Below are 23,582 nucleotides of genomic sequence, written 5' to 3'. Positions count from 1 at the left end.
GAAGGATCCATACGAGTAGAAACTCTATGGTCATTTTCTCCCTATTGACAATGAATGAATACAATCTACTGCATATACCACATTTCTCATCCAATTAGAACCGTAGCAAAATCCACACAATCCACTCACCCTGGACATTCAAGCATTTCAGTTCCGCTCATGCGTATCGGCGGTTCGGCGGCTTGAGCACATAAGGCATTCACACGTATTATCTACCGGAATTGCAAATGGCTGTCGTCTCCTTGTCCAAAAACGGGGTTTACGTTAGGTGGCAAGAATGTCAATTCAATCACTGGTTTGTTGTTCATTATTCCCACGCAGTAGTAGTAGTATATTGTGTGTATTGTTTGCTGTGTGATGTGGTCCTGATGGCTTCATCTGGCCAGGATCTTCAGCTCTCACTGGATCGGTTCGCAGCTGAGTGTGAAGCGACTGGGATGAGAATCAGCACCTCCAAGTCCGAGTCCATGGTTCTCGCCCGGAAAAGGGTGGAGTGCCATCTCCGGGTTGGGGAGGAGATCTTGCCCCAAATGGAGGAGTTCAAGTACCTCGGAGTCTTGTTCACGAGTGAGGGAAGAGTGGATCGTGAGATCGACAGGCGGATCGGTGCGGCGTCTTCAGTAATGCGGACGCTGTATCGATCCGTTGTGGTGAAGAAGGAGCTGAGCCGGAAGGCAAAGCTCTCAATTTACCGGTCGATCTACGTTCCCATCCTCACCTATGGTCATGAGCTTTGGGTTATGACCGAAAGGACAAGATCACGGGTACAAGCGGCCGAAATGAGTTTCCTCCGCCGGGTGGCGGGGCTCTCCCTTAGAGATAGGGTGAGAAGCTCTGCCATCCGGGAGGAGCTCAAAGTAAAGCCGCTGCTCCTCCACATCGAGAGGAGCCAGATGAGGTGGTTCGGGCATCTGGTCAGGATGCCACCCGAGTTGCCATCAGTTCATTTTAGTCTGGCGTTGCTTTTATTAGTAAAAAGTCACTTCCTGTGTTGAGCTTGCTGTGCTTCCTGTTGTCTTGTTGACATACGACCACATCAAAAGTAGCGTACCACCTTACACTCACGTCTCGTTAACGGCGTAAAGTAATTAGTTAAATTACTCGTTACTGTAATTCGGAACACCGGTCACATGTCTACGTGAATTGATTGAACAAATCCAATGTCGTATCCTCCAGTTTTTGGGGGACCGCCGTCTTTGTGACTCACCCGTGGCGTCCTCGTAGACCACGGTGACCGTCTTCCACTTGTAGTACTGCACTATGTCCAGCACCGCTCGACTCAAGGAGGTGTACTCGGGGTAGAGGTTGATGTAGAAGCTGTCCTTGTTGTCCACCGACGGATGCTTCCAGCGGGTCTGGATGTGGGGGACCTCCAGGGCGTTGCAGATGGACTGGACGGCGCTCACCGACGAGCTGTGCGAGGGCCCGAACACGGCCCCCACGCCCAGCGCCAACTGGTCGCAGGCTGAAAAGGGCCAAAGGGTTTGAACGACGGAACACGATCGAGAACGCCAAAAGATCCTTCACCTCTCCTGGACGCCTCGAAGCTGTCAAACAGGTTTATTCTCTGGATGTCGTAGGTCAACGTGGTGTTTGGCATTAAGGTCCGGTTCCGGTTGATGTTGGTCACTGCAAATTTAAAGGCCAGCTCCTCCACACCGATTGGCTCGTTCTCCAGCGTCTCGAAGATGCCACCTGTGCAAAGACCACAAAACAAAATAAATGCGAGGAAAACTCTCATAGTACGACCCCTTCTGGTTGACAGTATTTTCCCATCTGTAGAGCGCACCCGTATATAAGCCACTCCTGGGCATGACGTTAAAGTGCATCCGGCAGTGGAGGCTCCTCTATGGGGTCTTGGGGCACTAGGAGGTTAACCCCTTTACTACTGTTACCCCAGGTGGCCCTTGGCAAAGGCCTAGTACCTGTGTCAGGTTCAAACACTGATGACATCTATTAAACAAGACAAGAGGCAAAGAATCAAACAGAGGCAGAATTCAATTTGGACTCAATACTGAGGAGAAAACGTGTCGACCTGTAACCTCTTACAGTGTCACCCACGCTCTGCCAAAAGATTGCATTCCTCCTTCTTTATTTGACTTTCTTCCCCCACCTGACCACAGCTGCTTCCAGAGGGAAGTGGGTCGTAAACAGCGTTGCCTTTGGTTACCGAACACTTCAAAAGAAGAGGTCGTAAAATAGTCCAAAAAGAGTTCCATAAAATAGTTAAAAGAGAGTTCCATAAAATAGTTCAAAAAGGGTTCGTAAAATACTTTAAAAAGAGTTCGTCTGGAAATTGGGCAGATCCTGTCATCTCTCCGCTTTAAAGTCCAAGTGGAGTTTTACGAGCCTTCTTCTTGGTTGGTTTCAAAGACAGCCTTTTGTCTTTTTGCCTGGAACTCATTTCAACACAAAGTTTTTTTGTGATAACTTAGAAACAATTATTCTAACAACCTGACTGCCCCCTAGCCAAGGATACGGTGAAGACCTCAACGGCGGAACAGGCGGAAGACGGTAGATGTAAGAACCACCACAACGGCTGCGATGGCGGAAGAAGGCACCCCCACATCCATGTGGGCCCAATTATGGGGAAATAACGACCCAAGACCTCAACGGTGGAACAGGCGGAGGATGATTGCTAACCCTATGGAGCGTCACATTGGCTGGGATGGCAGAAGAAGGCTGCAGCAGAAAAGGGTCCCCAGTCGTCTTGGACTCCATGCCATTGGACCCTGACCCGGATCTGTCAAGGATGGTGTGGTGACTGTCTGGGCACCAGTCTCCCCACGTTAAACTAAGTCACACACAGGGATCCTCCATAAAGGGATATACCCCTACCAGGAGGATCGTCATACTCGCTTCGAGTGACCGCCGATGATGATGATGATGATGAAGCCACACCCACTAAATTCTGGAAGGAAAAAAGGTTTTCCATATATTAGCCGCACCGGACTATAAGTGGCAGATATATACGTTGTGAAATGACTTATTTACACAGAATGTTTATTTACATACCTCAATTGTTTACAAACGGTGTCAGTAACGCGGCAGTAAAATGGATGATCAAACAAAACAGAAGTCATGGTCATGGACCCACGAGCTGTGCAAGCTAGCTCTCCAATCAGCTAAACAGACTCAATAACTCCACGGTGACGTTTTGGTGAATTTACTGAGGAATTTGTGAAAGTGAAACAATACAAAAAGAATGTAAGTTAATAATACTAACACAGACACTCGTAAACGTGTTAGCATATTAGCGAACAATGCTAGCTTGATTACATTAGGATAGCAGGTACAAATATGCATGAAAACACTCCTCCAGACATCACACATGGGTCGCTTTAGTCAGTAAGAATTGTTTTAGTTGTATTGTAAAACTTACAAACGCAGGCGAAATAGTTTTAGCTTAATGCGACCCCCAAGTCAAAAATGTGCACACCCGTGTACTGTAAAAGGTATCAGCAGTGGTTCTCTGTGACTATTACATCATGTGGCCCACTTGTCCTTAAATCACATCATTCCAGTATGAAACTGGATTTAATCCTATTGGAGAAAACCTCTGCCCTATTTACACGGCTTAAATTCCTCCTCTGTCGCCACCGCAGCTTCTTGGAAAAAGGCTCTTATGAATCGCCACACTTCCTGGTCATGTACAGATACATATATATATATATATATATATATATATATATATATATATACATATACATGTACACACACATGTATGTATATATATATATATATATATATATATATATATATATATATATATATATATATATATATATATATATATATATATATATATACATATACATGTACACACACATGTATGTATATATATATATATATATATATATACATATACACACACATGTATATATATATACACATGTATATATACACACACACACACACATATATATATATATGTATATATATAAACATATATATATATATTTATATATATACAGGTATATATATATACTGTATATATGTGTATATATATACTATACATGTGTGTGTGTGTGTGTGTGTGTGTATATATACATATATATATATACACTCATATATATATATATATATATATATATATATATATATATATATATATATATAGCTGTATATATATATCTATATATATATATATATACATATATATATATATATATATATATATATATATATATATATATATAGCTGTATATATATATATCCTGAGTTCAATCCCGGGCTCGGGATCTTTCTGTGTGGAGTTTAGAGATGCGCGGATAGGCAATTATTTCATCCGCAACCGCATCAGAAAGTCGTCAACCATCCGCCATCCACCCGATGTAACATTTCATCAGAACCGCACCCGCCCGTTGTTATATATCTAATATAGACGATGCAAGGCATTAGTGAGGTTATAAAGCTTTTGCCTGTTAAAGAAAGGAGACTGATCCAATGCAGTACAGACATTCGCGTGCCACGCTGTCACGACCCAGACGCACACCAGTGCGCAATCATATGGGAGCCGGGCTGAGCGCACCTCCAAGCGCGTCTCGCTGCCGGCGACGGCCGGGTATATGGGCCCGACGCTCCAGCGCCATCCATTTTCAGGGCTAGTTGATTCGGCAGGTGGGTTGTTACACACTCCTTAGCGGGTTCCGACTTCCATGGCCACCGTCTAGCTGCTGTCTATATCAACCAGGGTGAGCCCCACCCCTTTCGTGAGCGCACTGCGCGCGGAGTGACCCCTGTTACGCGCCCCCGGCAACGGGGGTGGCGGGCAGGTAAGCTGCGCGGGCGGAGCGCGCGGAGTGACCCCTGTTACGAGCCCCCGGCCACGGGGGTGGCGGGCAGGTAAGCTGCTTACCTGCTGCGCGTGACGCCGGCCGCGGCGAAGGCGGACGAGGCGGGGTGTCGGTGCGGTGGGCGCGGTGGTGACCCTGGACGTGCGTCGGGCCCTTCTCGCGGATCGCCTCAGCTACGGCTCCCGGTGGGGCCCTCTCGGGGCAAGGGGCCTCGGTCCCGGACCCCGGCGAGGCGTCCCTTCTCCGCTCCGTAAAAGTGTCCATCTCTTTTTCTTTTTTTTCTTCTGTTGTGGCATATGCAGCAGGTGCCTGCTCGTTTTTCGTATGTGGGTAACAACATTTAACTATGTATATATATTTCCGAATTGGTTTAACTGCCACCCGCCTGAATCTATTTAAAATCTAATTTTTTTTTATTTCAACCACCCGACCCGACCCGACCCGCGGATAAAATCAAATTTTTTTAAATTTCATCCGCCCGATCCGCGGATAATCCGCGTACTCCGCGGTTGTGTCCGCAAACCGCGCATCTCTAGTGGAGTTTGCATGTTCTCCCCGTGACTGCGTGGGTTCCCACCGGGTACTCCGGCTTCCTCCCACCTCCAAAGACATGCACCTGGGGATAGGTTGATTGGCAACACTAAATGGGACCTAGTGTGTGAATGTTGTCTGTCTATCCAGGGTGTAACCCGCCTTACGCCCGAATGCAGCTGAGATAGACTCCAGCAGTCCCCGCGACCCCTAAAGGGACAAGCGGTAGAAAATTAATGGATGGATGGATGGATGGATGTGTGTGTGTGTGTGTGTGTGTGTGTGTGTGTGTGTGTGTGTGTGTGTGTGTGTGTACGCGTGTGTGTATATATATATATATATAGTACACCCTCTATGTATGTGTGTGTACATGTAAATGTATCTATAATATGTGTGTATATATATATATATATGTATATATACTTGCAGCCGTTGTGGTAGTTCTTACATCTACCGTCTTCCGCCGTTGAGGTCTTCACCGTATCCCTGGCTAGGGGGCAGTCAGGTACTAGGCCTTTGCCAAGGGCCACCTGGGGTAACAGTAGTAAAGGAGTTAACCTCCTAGTGCCCCAAGACCCCATAGCTGCCGGATGCACTTTAACGCCATGCCCAGGACCTGCAACCCTCAGGTTTCTGGCACGGCCGCTCTACCCACTACGCCATACCGCCCCCTTTTATACCCAATCATGGCCTACACCTGTTCCCAATTAGCCTGTTCACCTGTGGGATGTTCCGAATAAGTCTTTGATGAGCATTCCTCAACTTTCTCAGTCTTTTTTGCCACTTGTGCCAGCTTTTTTGAAACATGTTGCAGGCATCACATTCCAAATGAGCTAATATTTGCAAAACATAAAGTTTTCCAGTTCAAATGTTAAATATCTTGTCTTTGCAGTCTATTCAATTGAATATAAGTTGAAAAGGATTTGTTGTATTCTCTTTTTATTGACCATTTACACAAGGTGACAACTTCACTGCTAATGGGGTTTGTAAATGAAATGATTCTGATATCTTCTCATAGAACTAGTGAGCGTTTCCTTCATCACAAACTATAATAACGAAGCAATCTTTTGAACGGCTCTTTGGAAAGACTGACTCCTAAAATCTCTAAATACAAATACATGTACATGTCTAATACGTCTGGCAATAGTTGGACCCTGGGATGGTTCCTTGGAGGTCCACCATGTATCGTTAGACTCCAGACAGGACAAAAAGCACCAGAAGAAAACTCCAGCAACATTTGGATGTTGACAAAAAGGCGAGAGAAGTTTGAGAATATGATCCTTGACGTTTTTGTGACGCTGGTGTTGAGATGTGGATTGTCTACGAGGTTTTTCTCTGGCAGCATCAGTCTACACTGAGTGGGCCTTATCTGTTCTGCTCCTGATTCTGTCACCTGGCAACGTGACTTCACATACTTCCTGATTCTGCCACCTGGCAACGTGACTTCACATACTTCCTGATTCTGCCACCTGGCAACGTGACTTCACATACTTCCTGATTCTGCCACCTGGCAACGTGACTTCACATACTTCCTGATTCTGCCACCTGGCAACATGACTTCACATACTTCCTGATTCTGTCACCTGGCAACGTGACTTCACAAACTTCCGGATTCTGTCACCTGGCAACGTGACTTCACGTACTTCCTGACTCTGTCATCTGGCAACGTGACTTCACATACTTCCTGATTCTGTCACCTGGCAACGTGACTTTGCAAACTTCCTAAACCTGTCACCTGGCAACGTGACTTCACATACTTCCTGATTCTGTCACCTGGCAACGTGACTTCACATACTTCCTGATTCTGTCACCTGGCAACGTGACTTCACATACTTCCTGATTCTGTCACCTGGTAACGTGACTTCACATACTCCTAAACCGGTCACCTGGCAATGTGACTTCACATACTTTCTGATTCTGTCACCTGGCAACGTGACTTCACTTACTTCCTGATTCTGTCACCTGGCAACGTGACTTCACATACTTCCTGATTCTGGCATCTGGCAACGTGACTTCAGAAACACATACTTCATGATTCTGTCACCTGGCAACGTGACTTCACGTACTTCCTGACTCTGTCATCTGGCAACGTGACTTCACATACTTCCTGATTCTGTCATCTGGCAACGTGACTTCACATACTTCCTGATTCTGCCACCTGGCAACGTGACTTCCCATACTTCCTGATTCTGTCACCTGGCAACGTGACTTCACATACTTCCTGATTCTGCCACCTGGCAACGTGACTTCGCAAACTTCCTAAACCTGTCACCTGGCAACGTGACTTCACATACTTCCTGATTCTGTCGCCTGGCAACGTGACTTCCCATACTTCCTGATTCTGCCACCTGGCAACGTGACTTCACATACTTCCTGATTCTGTCACCTGGCAATGTGACTTCACAAACTTCCTGATTCTGTCATCTGGCAACGTGACTTCACATACTTCCTGATTATGTAACCTGGCAACGTGACTTCACATACTTCCTGATTCTGCCACCTGGCAACGTGACTTCACATACTTCCTGATTCTGTCACCTGGCAATGTGACTTCACAAACTTCCTGATTCTGTCATCTGGCAACGTGACTTCACATACTTCCTGATTATGTAACCTGGCAACGTGACTTCACAAACTTCCTGATTCTGTCACCTGGCAACGTGACTTCACAAACTTCCTGATTCTGTCACCTGGCAACGTGACTTCACATACTTCCTGATTCTGTCACCTGGCAACATGACTTCACATACTTCCTGATTCTGTCACCTGGCAACATGACTTCACAAACTTCCTGATTCTGTCACCTGGCAACATGACTTCACATCCCTCCTGATTCTGTCACCTGGCAACATGACTTCACAAACTTCCTAAACCTGTCCCCTGGCAACGTGACTTCACATACGTCCTGATTCTGTCACCTGGCAACGTGACTTCACATACTTCCTGATTGTGTCACCTGGCAACGTGACTTCACATACTCCTAAACCTGTCACCTGGCAACGTGACTTCACATACTTCCTGATTTTGTCACCTGGCAACGTGACTTCACATACTTCCTGATTCTGTCACCTGGCAACGTGACTTCACATACGTCCTGATTCTGTCACCTGGCAATGTGACTTCACATACTTCCTGATTGTGTCACCTGGCAACGTGACTTCACATACTTCCTGATTCTGTCACCTGGCAACGTGACTTCACATACTTCCTGATTGTGTCACCTGGCAACGTGACTTCACATACTCCTAAACCTGTCACCTGGCAACGTGACTTCACATACTTCCTGATTCTGTCACCTGGCAACGTGACTTCACATACTTTCTGATTCTGTCACCTGGCAACGTGACTTCACATACGTCCTGATTCTGTCACCTGGCAACGTGACTTCACATACTTCCTGATTGTGTGACCTGGCAACGTGACTTCACATACTCCTAAACCTGTCACCTGGCAACGTGACTTCACATACTTCTTGATTTTGTCACCTGGCAACGTGACTTCACAAACTTCCTGATTCTGCCACCTGGCAACATGACTTCACATCTTCCAGATTCTGTAACCTGGCAACGTGACTTCACATACTTCCTGATTCTGTAACCTGGCAACGTGGCTTCACATGCTTCCTGATTCTGTCACCTGGCAACGTGACTTCACATACTTCCTGATTCTGTCACCTGGCAACATGACTTCACATCTTCCAGATTCTGTAACCTGGCAACGTGACTTCACATACTTCCTGATTCTGTAATCTGGCAACGTGGCTTCACATGCTTCCTGATTCTGTCACCTGGCAACGTGACTTCACATACTTCCTGATTCTGTCACCTGGCAACGTGACTTCACGTACTTCCTAATTCTGTCACTTGGCAAAATGACTTCACAAACTTCCTGAACCTTTCACCTGGCAACGTGGCTTCACATACTTCCTGATTCTGTCACCTGGCAACGTGACTTCACGTACTTCCTAATTCTGTCACTTGGCAAAATGACTTCACAAACTTCCTGAACCTTTCACCTGGCAACGTGGCTTCACATACTTCCTGATTCTGTCACCTGGCAACGTGACTTCACGTACTTCCTAATTCTGTCACTTGGCAAAATGACTTCACAAACTTCCTGAACCTTTCACCTGGCAACGTGGCTTCACATACTTCCTGATTCTGTCACCTGGCAACGTGACTTCACGTACTTCCTAATTCTGTCACCTGGCAAAATGACTTCACAAACTTCCTGAACCTTTCACCTGGCAACGTGGCTTCACATACTTCCTGATTCTGTCACCTGGCAACGTGACTTCACATACTTCCTGATTCTGTCACCTAGCAACGTGACTTCACATACTTCCTGATTCTGTCACCTGGCAACGTGACTTCACATACTTCCTGATTCTGTCATCTGGCAACGTGACTTCACAAACTTCCTGATTTTGTCACCTGGCAACGTGACTTCACATACTTCCTGATTCTGTCACCTGGCAACGTGACTTCACATACTTCCTGATTCTGTCACCTGGCAACGTGACTTCACATACTTCCTGATTCTGTCACCTAGCAACGTGACTTCACATACTTCCTGATTCTGTCACCTGGCAACGTGACTTCACATACTTCCTGATTCTGTCATCTGGCAACGTGACTTCACAAACTTCCTGATTTTGTCACCTGGCAACGTGACTTCACATACTTCCTGATTCTGTCACCTGGCAACGTGACTTCACATACTTCCTGATTCTGTCACCTGGCAACGTGACTTCACATACTTCCTGATTCTGTCACCTGGCAACATGACTTCACATACTTCCTGATTCTGTCACCTGGCAACGTGACTTCACAAACTTCCTGATTCTGTCACCTGGCAACGTGACTTCACATCCCTCCTGATTCTGTCACCTGGCAACATGACTTCACAAACTTCCTAAACCTGTCCCCTGGCAACGTGACTTCACATACTTCCTGATTCTGTCACCTGGCAACGTGACTTCACATACGTCCTGATTCTGTCCCCTGGCAACGTGACTTCACATACTTCCTGATTCTGTCACCTGGCAACGTGACTTCACATACGTCCTGATTCTGTCACCTGGCAACGTGACTTCACATACGTCCTGATTCTGTCCCCTGGCAACGTGACTTCACATACTTCCTGATTCTGTCACCTGGCAACGTGACTTCACAAACACAAACGCCCTGATTCTGTCACCTGGCAACGTGACTTCACAAACACATACTTCCTGATTCTGTCACCTGGCAACATGTCTTCACATACTTCCTGATTCTATCACCAGGCAACATGTCTTCACATACTTCCTGATTCTGTCACCTGGCAACGTGACTTCACAAACACAAACGTCCTGATTCTGTCACCTGGCAACGTGACTTCACAAACACATACTTCCAGATTCTGTCACCTGGCAACGTGACTTCACAAACACAATCTTTGAGTGCAAACAAACAGCCGGATGCTTTGTTTTTCTCCTCCAACATCAACACACCATACACTTTGCACACACTCATGTAGATGATTATCTACACACTCATGTAGATGATTATCTACACACTCATGTACATGATTATCTACACACTCATGTACATGATTATCTACACACTCATGTAGATGATTATCCACACACTCATGGAGATGATTATCTACACACTCATGTAGATGATTATCCACACACTCATGGAGATGATTATCTGCACACTCATGTAGATGGTTATCTACACACTTATGTAGATGATTATCTACATATTCAGGTAGATTATTATTTATCTATTCGTGTATGTTATTATTTACATATTCATGTAAATTATTATTTACATTTTAATGTAGATTATTATCTACACATTCTTGGAGATTATTATTTACATATGTAGTTTATAATTAATATTTTAGTGTAGATTATTATTTACATGTTAATGTAGATTGTTTACATTTTCGTGCATAATTTTTTTTACATATTATTGTAGATTATTATTTATGTTTTAATGGAGATTACTATTTACGTTTTTATGTAGATTATTATTTACATTTTAATATAGATGATTATTTACATTTTAATGTAGATGATTATTTATGTTTTAATGTATATTATTATTTACATTTTAATGTAGATTATAATTAACATATCAATGTAGATTTTTATTTAAACAATGTTATTATAATTTACATAATAATGTATATAATTATTTACATAATATTGTAGATGACTATTTACATTTTAATGTAGATCTTTATTTACATATTCATGTAGATTGTTACTACGTTTCAGTGTAGATTATTTTATACATAATAATGTAGATTATTATTTACATATTAATATAGATTATTTGCGTATTAATGTAGATTTTTATTTACACAGGCACTGTAGATGATTATTAACACATTAATGTAGATTATTATTTACGTCTAATTGTAGATTATTATTCACATAATAATGTAGATGATTATTTACACATTAATGTAGATTATTTACCTATTAATGTAACAGGAAGTCAGACAGTCTAACAGGAAGTCAGCCAGGCCAACAGGAAGTAATCCAGGCAAGCTAACAGGAAGTCAGCCAGGCAAGCTAACAGGAAGTCAGCCAGGATAAAGGGAAGTCATCTAGACTAAAAGAAAGTAAGGCAGGCTAACATGAAGTCAGACAGGATAACCGGAAGTCATCTAGACTAACAGGAAGTCAGACAGGCTAACATGAAGTTAGCCAGGCTAACAGGCAGTAAGGCAGGCTAACAGGAAGTCAGCCAGGCTAACAGGAAGTAGGGCAGGCTAACAGGAAGTCAGCCAGGCTAACAGGAAGTAGGGCAGGCTAACAGGAAGCAAGGCAGGCTAACAGGAAGTCATTCAGGCTAACATAAAGTAAGGCAGGCTAACAGGATGCAAGGCAGGCTAACAGGAAGTAAGGCAGGCTAACATGAAGTCAGCCAGGCTAACAGGAAGTAAGGCAGGTTAACAGGAAGTAAGGCAGGCTAACAGGAAGTAAGGCAGGCTAACAGGAAGTCAGACAGGATAACAGGAAGTCATCTAGACTAACAGGAAGTAAGGCAGGCTAACATGAAGTTAGCCAGGCTAACAGGCAGTAAGGCAGGCTAACAGGAAGTCAGCCAGGCTAACAGGAAGTAAGGCAGGCTAACAGGAAGTCATCCAGGCTACCATAAAGTAAGGCAGGCTAACAGGAAGTAAGGCAGGCTAACAGGAAGTAAGGCAGGCTAACAGGAAGTCAGCCAGGCTAACAGGAAGTAAGGCAGGCTAACAGGAAGTCATCCAGGCTACCATAAAGTAAGGCAGGCTAACAGGAAGTAAGGCAGGCTAACATGAAGTCAGCCAGGCTAACAGGCGCAGCAAACCTGAGTGGCATGAAAAGGTACATTTTTATTTATTTATGTAGTTAAACACTTGACTGTAAAAAAAAAAAGGTGATTCCTTAACATTGTAAACGATGAAGTTTTTTTTAAGATGGATGTTCCTCATGTCTGACATCCCTGCTAGTTTGGCTAAATTAGCTTCAGTTTTATTCCGTGCACTTGCAGCATTTCTGCCAGGAATGATTACATCATCACGTTTCAACACAGGAAGTCAATGTCAACTACGTCACACCAAAAAAGATCTGTTTTACATTTGGGTTTGGGTGTGGCCATTTGCAGCTCATGTTCCACCGCCCACAGCACATTCTACAAACAATATTTAAAAAAAAAAGTGGAATAAAAGAGCAAAAAGGTGAAATGTAACAAGAAAATAGAGATGCCCGATAATATCAGCCTGCCGATATTATCGGCCGATAAATGCTTTAAAATGTAATATCGGAAATTATCGGTATCGTTTTTTTTTTTTATATCGGTATCGTTTTTTGTTTTTTTTTAAATTAAATCAACATAAAAAACACAAGATACACTTACAATTAGTGCACCAACCCAAAAAACCTCCCTCCCACATTTACACTCATTCACACAAAAGGGTTGTTTCTTTCTGTTATTAATATTGTGGTTCCTACATTATATATCAATATATATCAATACAGTCTGCAAGGGATACAGTCCGTAAGCACACATGATTGTGCGTGCTGCTGGTCCACTAATAGTACTGACCTTTAACAGTTAATTTTACTCATTTTTATTAATTACTAGTTTCTATGTAACTGTTTTTATATTGTTTTACTTTCTTTTTTATTCAAGAAAATGTTTTTAATTTATTTATCTCATTTTATTTTTTAAAAGGACCTTTTCTTCACCATACCTGGTTGTCCAAATTAGGCATAATAATGTGTTAATTCCACGACTGTATATATCGGTATCGGTTGATATCGGTATCGGTAATTAAGAGTTGGACAATATCAGAATATCGGATATCGGCAAAAAAGCCATTATCGGACATCCCTACAAGAAAACGTTGCAATGTTGACTTTAATAACACAAAGCTGCCATGTTTTTTCTTTAAAGCTGTCATTGCTCGAAAAATAATATTGAATCAAAATAAGTGTTGTTATGAATTATTGACCTCAAGGCTCCTATTACTATTATCAAATATTACACTTTGAAGTATTTTTTGGGGGGGAAATATTGCATATTTTGTAACAAAGATTTCTGTGACAAAAAGGGTATAAAACATAAAAAAACTAAAACTTTATATCGACAGATAGATCTGACAAAGCGTTGGAAAAAATAATCGACTCCTTCTGGGTAGCCACGACCAAACTTGAGGGGAGAAAAGTGGATATATTATACTGGTTTTGAAAATGGCAAATATCCAAATGGTCGCCGCATGCTTTACTCAGGGGAAGAGGTCAGCACAGTCCTGATTTAAGTCTACAGGAGTGTTCTTGGTCCAGTGTAGTCCAGCATGAAGAACACACCAGGAGCAACATGGAGTCGACACTACGCAAACATTCTGAAGAAAGAGGGTGGATGTTTTTACATGTCAGGAAATGAGTTTGAAGACACAATATATGAGCTCCAATCGCTGCATCAGTCAGGGCCGCCATTATCCAGCCAGCGTGTTATCTCCCTGCAGAAAGCTCGTTATAACCACGCCGCTTCATTCTAATTATGTCCGTTCAGTCATCTGTCATGCTGCGCTTTGACACCAACAAACTGTAGGATGGAAATGTTTCATCAAAGATCAAGTCAAAGACAAATCAAGTTCTCTGTGTCAATTATTTTATGTAAATATATACACATATATGTATATATATATATATATGTATAAATATATGTATATAGACTTAATTATATATATACAAACCCCGTTTCCATATGAGTTGGGAAATTGTGTTAGATGTAAATATAAACGGAATACAATGATTTGCAAATCATTTTCAACCCATATTCAGTTGAATATGCTACAAAGACAACATATTTGATGTTCAAACTGATAAACATTTTTTTTTTTTTGCAAATAATCATTAACTTTAGAATTTGATGCCAGCAACACGTGACAAAGAAGTTGGGAAAGGTGGCAATAAATACTGATAAAGTTGAGGAATGCTCATCAAAGACTTATTTGGAACATCCCACAGGTGAACAGGCAAATTGGGAACAGGTGGGTGCCATGATTGGGTATAAAAGTAGATTCCATGAAATGCTCAGTCATTCACAAACAAGGATGGGGCGAGGGTCACCACTTTGTCAACAAATGCGTGAGCAAATTGTTGAACAGTTTAAGAAAAACCTTTCTCAACCAGCTATTGCAAGGAATTTAGGGATTTCACCATCTACGGTCTGTAATATCATCAAAGGGTTCAGAGAATCTGGAGAAATCACTGCACATAAGCAGCTAAGCCTGTGACCTTCAATCCCTCAGGCTGTACTGCATCAACAAGCGACATCAGTGTGTAAAGGATATCACCACATGGGCTCAGGAACACTTCAGAAACCCACTGTCAGTAACTACAGTTGGTCGCTACATCTGTAAGTGCAAGTTAAAACTCTCCTACGCAAGGGGAAAACCGTTTATCAACAACACCCAGAAACGCCGTCGGCTTCGCTGGGCCTGAGCTCATCTAAGATGGACTGATACAAAGTGGAAAAGTGTTCTGTGGTCTGACGAGTCCACATTTCAAATTGTTTTTGGAAACTGTGGACGTCGTGTCCTAGACTGGCCTGCCTGTAGTCCAGACCTGTCTCCCGTTGAAAATGTGTGGCGCATTATGAAGCCTAAAATACCACAACAGAGACCCCCGGACTGTTGAACAACTTAAGCTGTACATCAAGCAAGAATGGGAAAGAATTCCACCTGAGAAGCTTAAAAAATGTGTCTCCTCAGTTCCCAAACGTTTACTGAGTGTTGTTAAAAGGAAAGGCCATGTAACAACACAGTGGTGAACATGCCCTTTCCCAACTACTTTGGCACGTGTTGCAGCCATGAAATTCTAAGTTAATTATTATTTGCAAAAAAAAAATAAAGTTTATGAGTTTGAACATCAAATATGTTGTCTTTGTAGTGCATTCAATTGAATATGGGTTGAAAAGGATTTGCAAATCATTGTATTCCGTTTATATTTACATCTAACACAATTTCCCAACTCATATGGAAACGGGGTTTGTGTATATATATATATGTATATATGTGTATATATATATGAAAAATGACAAGGAGCGCATCAAGAAAGTAAACAACCTCATCATAGCTGCCGATAAAACCACAAACTTCTACAGAATGGACATACCAGAACACCACACCTTACTGGACAGAAGCATCACCAAATCATACAAAAAAGCGCAACCCAACACCTTACAGAACATCCACCTGGAAAATAAAAGGATCGCGGCTGAACTGGACATTGAGGACAGGATGGACGCCACAGCCAACAAGGAAGCCTTCATCACATTGAAGGACCACAAACCCAACTTCGCAAATAACCCAACATGCCGACTAATAAACCCAACTAAATCTGAAATAGGAAAAATCAGCAAAATAATCCTGGACAGAGTCAACACAAAAATCAAGGACAAAACACCACTCAACCAATGGAGAAATACAGCAGCAGTAATCAAATGGTTCAACAACATCCAAGACAAACAACAGCACAACTTTATCTCCTTTGATATCGAGGAATCTTACCCTTCCATCACGCAAGACCTTCTGACTCAAGCACTAGACTTCGCCTCAGACTACGACTCAATCACAGGCAACGAAAGAAACATCATCATCCACGCAAAAAACTCCATTCTCATCCACAACAGTACACCATGGCAAAAAAAGAACAATGCAACATTTGACGTCACTATGGGAAGTTTTGACGGAGCAGAAACGTGTGAACTCGTTGGGAGTTTCCTCCTCTCCCAGCTCGCTAGCCTCAATCTGAACCTTGGTATTTACCGTGATGACGGACTGGCAGTGTGTCGCGCCTCGCCAAGGAGCAGCGAGAATACCAAGAAGCGCATATGCCAAATTTTCAAAGAGAACGGCCTACGGATCACGATTGAAGCCAACAAGCAAACCGTCAACTTCCTTGACGTCACTTTCAACCTGAGAAATAACAGCTACCAACCATTCACGAAACCCAACACAACACTCCAATACGTGCACCATGACAGCAACCACCCACCCACCACCACGAAAAGAATACCTACCGGAATCAATAAAAGGCTATCGATGCTGTCATCTAGCAAAGCTGAATTTGACCAAGCAACCCCCCCGTACCAAAAAGCCCTTGATGAAAGCGGATACAATTTCACCCTCACCTATGAACCCACGCCAGGAAACCAGCCAAAAAAGAACAGAAAACGAAACGACATCATCTGGTACAACCCCCCATACAGCAAAAACGTCTCAACTAACATTGGACACAAATTCCTCAATCTGATTGACAAACACTTTCCCAAAGACAGCACCCTAAGAAAAGTATTCAACAAGAACAACATTAAATTGAGCTACAGCTGCATGAACAATATACGACAAATCATCTCAAACCACAACAAAACAATTGCAAATGAGCCGTCGGCCCCCAGACAGAGCGACTCCAAAACCAACAAAGGCTGTAACTGTCGAAAGAAACCTGATTGCCCTCTCAACGGGGGGTGCTTACAAACATCAGTTGTCTACCAATCTAAGGTAATACGCAAGGACATTAACACATCCGACACATATGTAGGATTAACCGAGGGAGAATTCAAAACCAGATGGAACAAACACAAGGCTTCTTTCAGGAACAAAAACCTGCGAAATACCACAGAACTCAGCAAACACATTTGGGACCTCAAAGACAATAATGTTGAATATTCAATAACATGGCATTTCTTGCATCCAGCACACCTTACAATAGTGGTAATAAAAGATGCAACCTATGCTTGAAAGAGAAACTGTTTATTATTTACCGTCCAGACCTGTCATCCCTCAACAAGCGCAGCGAAATTGTAACAGCATGCCGCCATAGACGGAAACACCTCCTAGGTAACACATGAGCCAATCACCACGCCCCTACGCCAGCCTGTACCCACCCACTCTGTGCCCTATATAAACCATGGTATGCGAATGCTCCCATTAAAATCTCCTGATGATTGAGGGTACCCCCCCTCATGAAACAGGCCTGTAGAGATGAAATAGTCTTGTGATTTTTTTCCCCACACATACATATATTGCGCTCTACTACGGTATCGAGCACTATTTTTTGGATAACCTTATTAAGACATATATATATATATATATATATATATATATATATATATATATATATATATATATATATATATATATATATATATATATATATATATAGTCGAGGTTTCTGTGGTTTATGCGTTATACAGTGCTCAATACTGGGGTAGAGCAGAATATATGTTAGGTCAAGAAAAAACAGGCTATTTCATCCCTACAAGCCTGTTTCGCAGGTTTCCCTGCTCTTCAGGGGATCTTATTGAAGTGTCTGTGGTTATAACATATGTATAGGGTAGCCTATGAAATAGCCTCCGTGTTTTTTCCTGTCTTAATGTGTATATCTATCTATCTATCTGTCTATCTATCTATACAGACATATACGTGTATACATATATATGTATATAAATGTGTATACATATGTGTGTGTGTATATATATATGTATATATAAGTATATATGTGTATATATACTGTATGTATATATACATATATACACATATAAACATATATATATATATATATATATAAATGATAAATATAAATTATATATATATATATATATATTAAATCAATTTAATCAGTACTTGGCTACTAGAACAGTACAATGTAACATGCCTTAAAAAAAACAAAAAAACTTTTAGATAACAAATATTGCATGACAAAAAATACAATAGTTTTATGAAGTAATAATAAAAACCTACAGTATGTACCCCGAAGAGTGGACTTCTACGGAATTTCCTTCCGGCTGCTTCACCATCAAACACACCATCAGCAGCTTCTTCATATTTTCATGGATAAATGTTCTGATGTCATTTCAACATCCTTGACTGGTGTTATCAACTCATTCTGCTTCAGTATGAAGCACCAACGGCCTCACCGAGTTAGCTCGCTACACACGCTCTGTCATCTTTTTAATGATTTATTTCTTTAATTCAATGAATATCGGCCATTTTTTCCCCCCTCAGCACTGTACTTCACGCTCACTTTCTTCCGCCCTACGAAAACGAACATATGTCCCTCTCTTGCTATAAGCTAATGCTAGCGAGTTGTGGAGCGCCAGACATAGATTTGGCGCTACGTTTTGGCCCTCCATGGCAAACACATTGTAACGCACTTGGTCTGCCAGAGAATAAGAAGACGCCAACTTAGCGAGGTTACTGTCGTACACCATCACGGCAAACCTACAAACATATTTGTGTTGCTTCTCATGTTTTTCTACTCCAAAAGGACATTCTGTTTACAAAATGAGCGAGTGAACAATAATCACATCCTTAATGATTCCTGTTTACCAATTCATGGCGTTCAAAATGGACTAATTTACAGTAACGGGAGCATCAAAAGTGTCAAGAATCCAAATAAAACTAAATATTTTGCCATGGAAATGCGCTAAAAAATGTTTTCTACGTTTGTTTTTTTCAAGTAGCGTGTGGAGGTATCCAGTCTCCGGGTTCTTCGGACCATCAATCACCGACATGACAGCTCCTTTTCAGGGTTTGAACACTGGTTTATTTTCATAAATAGCGCAAAGTCTTTTCGGTGCTTTTCGGCAATTGTCTTTTGTCTCTCTCTCTCTCGCGCGCCTGCTCCAACTCCAACTGGCTGCTGCCTTTTAACAGAGCGACAGGTGAATAGATAAGCAGGCCCAGGTGGGCCATCTACGCACCTGTCGCTGATCTCGAAGCCAGTCCTGTCACACCCCGCTTCGCTGCAGGTCCGCAGGCCACCCCACCCCACCCCCACATAGCGCTACAGTGAAAAACTTGTACTTCTTGTAAACATTTTATTATTGTAGCAGACAGAGAATTACCGTACATTTTGGACTATACGCTGCTCCTTTTTCCCTACGCTTTAAATCATGTGGCTTATAAAACCGTGCGGCTAATTTATGTTTTTTTTTTTTAACCTTTATTTACCAGGAAAAAACTCCCATTGAGATTAAAAAAAAATCATTTTCAAGGGAGTCCTGGCCAAGAGGCAGCAAAGTTACACATAAAATGACAGATCGGACATCGAGTAAAACACTTACAGACAACTGAGGATCCCTCAAATGCTCTCAGTTTACATTTAAAAAGCATTTAAGGATAAAAATTCAGTCAGCTTTCAGTCTCTTTTTTTTGTAGTGGGTGTGGCTTATCTACAAGTGGGCTCTATAGTCTGGAAAATACGGTAATAATTAGAGATGTCCGATAATATCGGACTGCCGATATTATCGGCCGATAAATGCTTTAAAATGTAATATCGGAAATGATCGGTATCGGTTTCAAAAAGTAAAATGTATGACTTTTTAAAATGCAGCTGTGTACACGGACGTAGAGAGAAGTACAGAGCGCCGATAAACCTTAAAGGCACTGCCTTTGCGTGCCGGCCCAGTCACATAATATCTACGGCTTTTCACACACACAAGTGAATGCTACTCATACTTGGTCAACAGCCATACAGGTCACACTGAGGGTGGCCGTATAAACAAGTTTAACACTGTTACAAATATGCGCCACACTGTGAACCCACACCAAACAAGAATGACAAACACATTTCGGGAGAACATCCGCACCGTAACACAACATCAACACAACAGAACAAATACCCAGAACCCCTTGCAGCGCTAACTCTTCCGGGACGCTACAATATACACCCCCCCCCGGTACCCCCTACCCTCCCACCTCAACCCCGCCCCCCTCAACCTCCTCATGCTCTCTCAGGGAGAGCATGTCCCAAATTCCAAGCTGCTGTTTTGAGGCATGTTAAAAAAAAAGAATGCACTTTGTGACTTCAATAATAAATATGGCAGTGCCATGTTGGCATTTTTTTCCCCATAACTTGAGTTGATTTATTTTGGAAAACCTTGTTACATTGTTTAATGCATCCAGCGGGGCATCACAACAAAATGAGGCATAATAATGTGTTCATTCCACGACTGTATATATCGGTATCGGTTGATACCGGTATCGGTAATTAAGAGTTGGACAATATCGGATATCGGCAAAAAAGCCATCTCTAGTAATAATCAATGAATGTAATGAAAAACTAACACAAGTCCTTAATTACAGTTTGCGTCTTTTCTCCGATTATTTCATACCATGTTGATAGGATGTTAGATTCTCTCTCTGCGTGTTCTGAACTCCTGTTTCCCTGCCAGTGTAGCATAAGCTGATGGTGTTGTAAAGTGATTGATTTACTATGACCTGCGACGGTTGTTGAGCGTCATTGTTAATAGGGCAGACAGCGCTGTGGGGCAATGCATGCTGGGAGGTCAGGACAAGAAGGAAGTGTGCTCACGCTGCAGGGAGACCAGCAGCCATGAATTAGCCTGCAGCTACGTTGCCTTCCTTTCCCAGCTCGGATGAGGATGAAGAACATCTCCACGCTCCAGTGCTGGCAGTTTTTCTACAGGTTTTTGTCGTCCATAGTTCTAGCACGTTTTGACCATCTTTCCATAGAGTGTGACTAGAGTCGTTGTAGTCACTTAACCACTTTTATTCTCTTGGTTTGGAAGGAAAAATAATCTTATTTTCAATATTGCAGATTAGGACTAAGACGTAAGTACATTGAGTACTGTACCAAGTTCTTTGTTTCAAGTCATTCACCTAAAGCAGGGGTCTGCAACCCAAAACGTTGAAAGAGCTATATTGGACCAAAAACACAAATCTGTCTGGAGCCGCAAAAATTTAAAAGTCTTATATAAGTGTTATAATGAAGGCAACACATGCTGTAAGTGTCTATATTAGCCTACTATCAAAATGACTTTAAAAGTCTTATATAAGTGTTATAATGAAGGCAACACATGATGTAAGTGTCTATATTAGCCTACTATCAAAATGACTTTAAAAGTCTTATATAAGTGTTATAATGAAGGCAACACATGATGTAAGTGTCTATATTAGCTGTATTAGCCTACTATCAAAATGACTTTAAAAGTCTTATATAAGTGTTATAATGAAGGCAACACCTGATGTAAGTGTCTATATTAGCTGTATTAGCCTACTATCAAAATGACTTTAAAAGTCTTATATAAGTGTTATAATGAAGGCAACACATGTAAAGCGACTTTGGGTACTTAGAAAAGCGCTATATAAATCCCAGTTATTATTATTATTATTATTATTATTATTACTATCAAAATGACTTTAAAAGTCTTATAAGTGTTATAATGAAGGCAACTCCTGATGTAAGTGTCTATATTAGCTGTATTAGCCTACCATCAAAATGACTTTAAAAGTCTTATAAGTGTTATAATGAAGGCAACACATGATGTAAGTGTCTATATTAGCTATATTAGCCTACTATCAAAATTACTTTAAAAGTCCTATATAAGTCTTATAATGAAGACAACACATGATGTAAGTGTCTATATTAGCCTACTATCAAAATGACTTTAAAAGTCTTATATCAGTGTTATAATGAAGGCAACACATGATGTAAGTGTCTATAAAAGTTATATTAGCCTACTATCTAAGTTACTTTAAAAGTCTTATATAAGTGTTATAATGAAGGCAACACCTGATGTAAGTGTCTATATTAGCTGTATTATCCGACTATCAAAATTACTTTAAAAGTCTTATATAAGTGTTATAATGAAGGCAACACATGTAAAGCGACTTTGGGTACTTAGAAAAGCGCTATATAAATCCCAGTTATTATTATTATTATTATTATTATTATTATTATTATTACTATCAAAATGACTTTAAAAGTCTTATAAGTGTTATAATGAAGGCAACTCCTGATGTAAGTGTCTATATTAGCTGTATTAGCCTACCATCAAAATGACTTTAAAAGTCTTATAAGTGTTATAATGAAGGCAACACATGATGTAAGTGTCTATATTAGCTATATTAGCCTACTATCAAAATTACTTTAAAAGTCCTATATAAGTCTTATAATGAAGACAACACATGATGTAAGTGTCTATATTAGCCTACTATCAAAATGACTTTAAAAGTCTTATATCAGTGTTATAATGAAGGCAACACATGATGTAAGTGTCTATAAAAGCTATATTAGCCTACTATCTAAGTTACTTTAAAAGTCTTATATAAGTGTTATAATGAAGGCAACACCTGATGTAAGTGTCTATATTAGCTGTATTATCCGACTATCAAAATTACTTTAAAAGTCTTATATAAGTGTTATAATGAAGGCAACACATGTAAAGCGACTTTGGGTACTTAGAAAAGCCCTATATAAATCCCAGTTATTATTATTATTATTATTATTATTATTATTATTATTATTACTATCAAAATGACTTTAAAAGTCTTATAAGTGTTATAATGAAGGCAACACATGATGTAAGTGTCTATATTAGCTATATTAGCCTACTATCAAAATTACTTTAAAAGTCTTATGTAAGTGTTATAATGAAGGCAACACATGATGTAAGTGTCTATATTAGCTGTATTAGCCTACTATCAAAATGACTTTAAAAGTCTTATATAAGTGTTATAATGAAGGCAACACATGATGTAAGTGTCTATATTAGCTATATTAGCCTCCTATCAAAATTACTTCAAAAGTCTTATGTAAGTGTTATAATGAAGGCAACACATGATGTAAGTGTCTATATTAACTATATTAGCCTACTATCAAAATGACTTTAAAAGTCTTATATAAGTGTTATAATGAAGACAACACATGATGTAAGTGTCTATATTAGCCTATTATCAAAA

At 41.2% G+C, this 23,582-nt stretch overlaps 1 protein-coding gene across 2 annotated transcripts in view; it reads right to left on the bottom strand.

Annotated features, from left to right (window-relative positions):
• The window catches only part of LOC133614407 (glutamate receptor ionotropic, kainate 1), a 72,885-nt gene that overhangs the window by 26,205 nt on the left and 23,098 nt on the right, over nucleotides 1–23,582 (bottom strand). For both annotated transcript variants that reach the window (XM_061972337.1, XM_061972338.2), the window contains 2 exons: nucleotides 1,528–1,695; nucleotides 1,208–1,465 (listed from right to left, as the gene is read on the bottom strand). In XM_061972337.1, coding sequence (XP_061828321.1) covers nucleotides 1,208–1,465; nucleotides 1,528–1,695 — 426 coding nt within the window. The remainder of the gene's footprint in view (nucleotides 1–1,207; nucleotides 1,466–1,527; nucleotides 1,696–23,582) is intronic.

This window comes from Nerophis lumbriciformis, linkage group LG17, assembly GCF_033978685.3.
Source record: "Nerophis lumbriciformis linkage group LG17, RoL_Nlum_v2.1, whole genome shotgun sequence".
Lineage (NCBI taxonomy): Eukaryota > Metazoa > Chordata > Actinopteri > Syngnathiformes > Syngnathidae > Nerophis > Nerophis lumbriciformis.
This window is presented reverse-complemented; position numbering and strand designations above follow the sequence as displayed.